This window comes from Sebastes umbrosus, chromosome 4 (genome assembly GCF_015220745.1).
Source record: "Sebastes umbrosus isolate fSebUmb1 chromosome 4, fSebUmb1.pri, whole genome shotgun sequence".
In the NCBI taxonomy this organism is placed as follows: Eukaryota; Metazoa; Chordata; class Actinopteri; order Perciformes; family Sebastidae; genus Sebastes; species Sebastes umbrosus.
This window is the reverse complement of record NC_051272.1, coordinates 34711139-34718259: the sequence shown is the minus strand read 5'-3', so window position 1 is coordinate 34718259 and position 7121 is coordinate 34711139. Positions and strand designations below refer to the sequence as shown.

At 39.6% G+C, this 7121-nt stretch overlaps 1 protein-coding gene across 1 annotated transcript; it reads right to left on the bottom strand.

Moving 5' to 3' along the window:
• On the bottom strand, positions 1 to 2867 carry LOC119486080 (galanin peptides-like). Its single transcript, XM_037765946.1, has 3 exons — positions 2729 to 2867; positions 1397 to 1468; positions 1 to 431 (listed from the first exon to the last, which is right to left on the bottom strand). Exons 1-3 carry the CDS (start codon positions 2850 to 2852, stop codon positions 370 to 372), a joined length of 258 nt encoding a protein of 85 aa, XP_037621874.1. The 5' UTR covers positions 2853 to 2867; the 3' UTR covers positions 1 to 369.
• Between the last annotated feature and the right edge of the window lie 4254 nt (positions 2868 to 7121).

Sequence of the window (7121 nt, the reverse complement as noted above, 5' to 3'; positions counted from 1 at the left end):
TTGAGTCCAGTGCCATTTGTTTATTTATCTCACTCCATTCTCATACATCAGATGATGGTATTTTAAGATGATAATACAGCGTTGGGTTGTGAACAGAGGTCCCTATTACCTAGATCAACCTACAGTCAGCAGACACTCACTGACCTTCAGTGGATATAAAGTTTTATTTACACAGGAGCAGAAATATCTGATATTTGTATTTGGGGGTGGGGGGCAATCAATCAAGAGTTAAGGTATCAGCTCTCTGGTACCAGGACTAATCAGAATGTGAATGGAGCTACAGGAAGGTGACAGTTAGGGCAGTGGGAGCCCACACAGCAGAAACATAGACTTGGGGAGATGGAGATGAGCTGCAGAGAGGCAGACACGTTATGGATTGGCCAGTTCGTCTGATGTCACAGAGGAAGACAGGCTGTCCAACGCTCCCATATCTGTAACACACACACACACACACACACACACACACATGGATTTGTTAGTGTTCAGAAACATTACTATAAACTACGTGTCAGACAAGAGGTTTGTCAGTACAACCAATCAAAATCATCAAAGCAATTCTTTACTTCCAAACCCATCGATATCTTCCAAATATGACAATATATATTTATTTGATCATTGTGAAATCATTAAAGGTCCCATATCGTGCTCATTTTCAGGTTCATACTTGTATTTTATGTTTCTACTAGAACATGTTTAGATGCTGTAATGTTCAAAAAAACTTGTATTTCCCTCATACTGTCTGCCTGAATATGCCTGTATTTAGGTTTAGGCAACAACACCACTTGGTTAAGGATAGAAAAAAAGCACAAAGTCGACATTTACTTCTGAAAACACGAACGGCGGTCTCCTGGGTTTAATGGACTCTCTCGCTAATACTTATTATTATAATACCACGCAACTTTCAATAACAGTTGCTCCATATACTACGTCACTTAATCAGACCGAATGCAAAAACGTCGACATTCAACGTATCTGTAGTTTGCTGAAACGTACAACGGCAAAAAAAAAAAAAGATTCTCGGCGACTGGGCTGGGTATTTTTGCATATTTAATATAATTTAAACATATTGATTATAGCAATTGACACTATTAATAACTCTAAACCTGATAGTGAATTGGGTGTTTAGTTTGTTTTGTTATGTGGTAGTGGGGTTAGTCTGTGTGGTAAATGCAGTTGAAAGTGTAAAAAAAAAAAGTCCCCTTCTAAATATCCTATTTAATTAATTATTAATTATTTCCACAACATCCATCTCTGCTTGTTGTCTGTTTTTAGAGTTTGATTTTGCATCAACATACTGTAGCTTTCGGCAGCAAACTCTTTGGTCTTGAACAGTGCCACAGACTTCTGACAACAATCCTCACGTTGAGGTTAGTTAAAACAGAAATGATGAGAATACCTTTGAGCTTTAGGTACGACAGGAAGTCAATGACAGTGTGGATGATATCTCCATCTGCTATTCTCAGGGAACCTGCGGAGGCAAAGCAACAAAATGCAGCCAGCTATCATGTCGTCTGAAGTTCATAGTATACGCTGTAAGGTTCGACAGGAGCTCAGGTAACAACAACATATGGGAAAATAATTATCACCAGATACCAAGATATCTTGACACAAGAAGGAATCTTAATGCATCCTTTAAAAATGATTCAACATGACAGAAATGAGAATTACAGAGAAAAACTGAACCAAACACTTTTACATGCACAAAAATATTCAGTTTTTTGCCTTTATTCTGAAAAAGACAATATTCCTACTAAGCTGTTTATATGGCTAATGAAAATAAATATTCCCGTTTATGCAGCCGTGCATGCTCCTATTAACGTAAATCACCACCATGATGTACGCCCTATGGCTATACCCTTTAAATAACTTAAATTTCCCTCCTTTTCCAACTGCAGTCATGTTGCTCCGCAAACTGCGGTAAAAACCCCAATTGAGACGCGGATGTGCTGTATTGTGTCCAAACAATGCTCCCAAACCTGTTTATCGGCATATCCCACATGTCCTAATCGTAGAATGATACATTTGGAATAAGGCCTAATTTGGAATACCCAAATAGAATATCGTCTCTGTCGGGCGGAAACCTTGTATCTCCATTTTTCGCCATTTTAATGTTTTTTTTGTCATAAATCAATGCTATAGGTCACCCTTTATGTCTGTCTGTGTGTTTTACAAATATTTAACCAATGAAAAGCATTAAAAAGAGCTCTAAGTCGGCTTGGAAAGGCCCGGGGTAAATGTGGCTCGCGGCTCAGACCGTGAGCTTTACAGCACCCATCGCCCGAACATCACTGCTCAGTTCAAATCCAGTTTACATGATACCAACTTTGACAACGCAGTGTTCAATTATTTTAAAAACACAGGTTTTGTTTTTTTTCCTTTCCTGAAAAGTAACGGTTTTGGACATACAAGTTTTCCGCACGACACCATCGATATGCTGGATACATGACCCGTTTCAAATTCAGAATAATTAGTGTATATGGAAACGTAGTAAATGATATAAAGTAAACCAGCGTTCTGGGAAAGTCCAGGGAACTATAACTTTAAGCAGAATGAAACATGAAAGCTTATGAAGATGGCTTGCCATCATTGCTAAGGTTGCTAGGGTGTCACTAAGGGGTTGCACAAGAAAATCAAAAAGTTTATCTTCAAAGTAGATCCTTTTTCTTTGTGTGTGTGTGTGTGTGTGTGTGTGTGTGTGTGTGTGTGTGAGAGAGACAGACAGACAGACCTGTTCTGAAGTCCTCCTCCTGGCCCATGTCCCTCTTGCCAGCCAGACCCGGCTTGTCCCTTAGTGTCCTGTGTCCATCTATTCCATCTGGACAATGAGGAGTGATCACAATCGACACAGTCATACAAACAGCAGATGGGTCAGCAACTTGATAAAAGTATTACAGTGATTTAGTTCAAGCTGTTTTTACAGCTGCTCTACAGTAGGTTTCTCTGTATTTTAACTGTGAATGAAATTCTTTTGTATTTGCTTGAACTGGTAATATCCTTCGACAAAAGACAAATGATTTGACTTTATCAAGCTTGAACTGTTGTGTGCTATACATTAACATAATAACAACTGAAAACACACACACACTTCCTAAATATCCCACTGTTTCAGTAGCAACATACATTAGACACACATACATACACAGTACAGACACCCTCTACCTAATTCTCCTAAGAAGATCTAAAGGACATTGTTTTGCACTTGGTTATTTCAGCATGGTATTGGGTTTGTAATTGTTTGGTTTCAATTTCCAAACTGTTACGGACCACCTGCAGGGCTTGGCTCATGGAATTGCAGTAAAACAGAGATTTGACCAACAGAAGAAATAAAACAAGCACACATCTATAATGGGATGGACTGCAGTTTTAACACACATTGCATAGAAATGCACTGGAATAAGAATGATGACAAAATGAAAAAAATAATGGACAAGCAAAGTAATTTGCTGAGCTATGGTGGTAGTATGTGCTTCATTAGCTCTCGGTGTATTCCTACGGGCCTACAGGTCATAGCGAGATGTCTTTGACGCCCGGGCCACACTGCCTATACGAGAGCAGCGTGTGACAGCTGCCTCGCTAAACTGCTGCGTCTCTCACGTGTGTGGTGTCCACACAGGCCACCGCAGCATGACGTTAGGTTGCGTTTCTCCAAAAGTTTATTCTGTTTCAACTTTTCGCTGCGTTTTTTCGCTAAACTGAAGGGCCCACAAGTTCTCAATAGGGTTTAGGTCAGGTGAGGAAGGGGGCCATGTCATTATTCTTTCATCTTTAAGGCCTTTACTGGCTAGCCATGCAGTGGAGTACTTCGATGCATGCGATGGAGATTGTCCTGCATAAAAATCATGGTCTTCTTGAAAGATGCAGACTTTTTCCTGTACCACTGCTTGAAGAAAGTGTCTTCTAAAAACTGGCAGTAGGTTTGGGAGTTGATTTTGAGTCAATCTTCAACCCGAAAAGGTCCAACTAGCTCATCTTTAATAATACCAGCCCATACCAGTACCCCACCTCCACCTTGCTGGCTTCTGATTCGAAGTGGAGCTCTGTGCCCGTTACTGATCAAGCCACGGGCCCATCGATCTGGTCCGTCAAGAGTCACTCTCATCTCATCAGTCCATACAACCTTTGAAAAATCTGTCTTCAGATATTTCTTGGCCCAGTCTTGACGTTTCAACTTATGTGTCTTGTTCAGTGGTGGTCGGGTTTCAGCCTTCCTTACCTTGGCCACATCTCTGAGCACTGAACACCTTGTACTTCTGGGCACTCCAGGTAGGTTGCAGTCCTGGAATATGACAGCACTGGAGGATAATGGGTTCCTGGTAGCTTCACGTTTGATTCTTCTCAAATCTTTGGCAGTTAATTTGCCTCTTGTTTCTTGTGACCCTGTTGACTATTTGCAACAAAACGTTTGATGGTTCTGTGATCACGCCCCAATATCTTAGCAATTTCAAGATTGCTGCATCCCTCTAAAAGACTTTTTACAATTTTTGACTTTTCAGAGTCAGTTAAATCTCTTTTTTGGCCCATTTTGCCTGAGGAAAAGAAGCTGCCTAATAAATATGCACACCTTGATATAGGGTGTTGATCTCCTTAGGCCACACCCTCCCTCATTACACAAATACACTTCACCTGATATGCTTGAATCCAATAAGCATTCAAGTTAATACAGCTTGGAGTTGGAAAATATGCATAAAAATGATGAATAGGGTCAAAATACTCACTTGCCTAATAATTGTGCACACAGTGTAATGAAATCATACAGTATGTAAAGTTACCACAACAGCCTGTTGTCCCTCCTGTCCTCTGGTAGGAGATACAGGACCCACAGGAGGACTCTCTCCAGCAGACTGAGGAACAGGTTTTCCCCCAGGCCATCAGACTTTTAAATAGATAATTCATACGACACCTTCTCACACAAAGATATATCTTATACTGTATCTACTGTATATGTTCTTAATGTATGTTCTTAATGTATATGTTCTTAATATGCCCTTGTACAAAGTATTACCTTTATAATTGTAGTGTAAATGTAACATAACTTATTATTTTAATGGAGCTTCCCAGCAAAAAGTATTTCACAGGATTGTACCTGTTTAACTGGCGTGACAATAAACATCTTCAATCTTGAATCTAATAAATTATACTGTAATTTCAGATCCTCCAAATCCCTCATTGTTTAACTAATGTTAAGCATAATTAAAGCCACAATCCTACGTCTTTATTTTCTCTAACACATATTGTGATTTTTCTCTTGAAGTGGCCGCTAACTATATCAGCTAACTAACTAGCTAGCATTTCGCTATTAGCCGACTATCTAGTTAACCAGTGTAATTAAGTAACATGTATTAGGTTAGCTAACGTAAACTAAAGTATTAACGTGAGTCACATGTCTCAGCTGACACAGACTGGCTCATTGATGAATTACTGAATCAATTCAAACGTATTACCTGTAACTAAGAGACGGTCTCATTACGTCACCAGCAGTAACCGTTAACGGTAGCTAACGTTAGTTGATATAACGGTAGCTAACAGATGAGACGTTCTAATAACCGGTTAACAATAACTGCGGTTTCACCTTTTTCAGTTATGCCGCACTCGCTTTGGTTCACATGTAAAATAAGAGGACGTAGCAGTGAGAAGTCCTTTCAGAAGTCTAATAAACTAAAACATTAACGTTTCACTAGCTAACCAGCTAACTGACCTGTGTGCACGTCACTGGTCTTGTCTCGCGCTGCTTGCCAGCGGTTAAGGACAGACGGACCAACGGACGGTGCCTTCATGGACTCATCAGAATTGTCGAAATTACCAGACCTACTTATTAGTGAAGCGAGAAGGTTAAAATAGGCATTGGCCTTGAAGTTTTATGTCTACAGGCTAGCAGTGTGGGTGAAATGGTGATGGCATTTATAGTGGTTTTGTGTGGCTGGTGTTTATTTATGTAACTAAGTAGCAAAGGCCTATATATTAGGCATTTGTGTCCATAGGTAATTACTGTATGTAAATATGCTGTATTTGCATGAAATAAAAGTTTTCAATTTGTAGGCATTTTATGTGGTTGTTGGTTGTCTGGTGGTGGTTCATTTTGAGTGTGTGTATATTTGGGAAGTTAAAGTGGCAGTAGTCAGTATATTTTTGGCATCATTGGGCTAAAATTCCATAATAACCTTTCAGCATATTGTAATTCAAGTGTTCTGAGAGAGAACTAGACTTCTGCTCCTCCTCATGGCTCTGTTTTCAGGCTTTAGAAAATCTAGCCTATGACGGGAGACTTTGACCAATCACAGGTCATTTCATTGAGAGAGTGTGTTCCTATTGGCTGTGCTCCGGTCATATGACCAGAACTTGGCATTCCTTCACCAGATTTCACAATGGCAGCGGCGTCACAAACTTTCTCATTTTACAGCTAAACCGTGCACTACAAGATGATTCTGAGAACATTTGAGGAGAGAAATAGGCAGTAACGTAACAGAATATTGATTCATATTTGATCAGCGTTTGATCCTCTTACTGCTTGTTTTCCTCCGGTCTGTGAAATCTTGCAGATGCCGTTAGGAGCACCGGAGGACACAGAGGCACATGATTTTTTTCAGGTTACCTGTTTCATGTACTACTGTCACCATATAGCGACTATTTTATAAAAACAACTTTTTTTAATCATATTTGCTCCAATCTCGCCTACTGATGCTTTAAGGGAGGGGAAATGATAGTTTTTGCACACTTAAAATATTGTAAATAAGAGATTGATTTCTTCCCAAAGCCAGCATCATATGTCCAGAACTCCTCAAACCTCAAACATGAGATTGTTTTTGTACATCTTCAGAAATTTCAGCAAATATACAGTAGCCTAGTGCTTTTGGCTGCAAGAGTCAGACAGTTGCACAGAAAACACAGCATACAAGCAGTCAGAAATTGTGACCACATCATGTATTTTTGCCTCCATGTATCTTGAGTTAATACAACAGTCACTCTGTCAGTTTGGTACAACAGTCAGATGTGTCATGTTGGCTTTAATTTAGTTAGAAATGTAATCCATGGACCACATTTATGAGCACCTACACACATTTTGCTAGTTCAAGTTGAATTTTTGAGTGTGTGATGCGTATGCATTAAGAACATTTGTTGTTAGC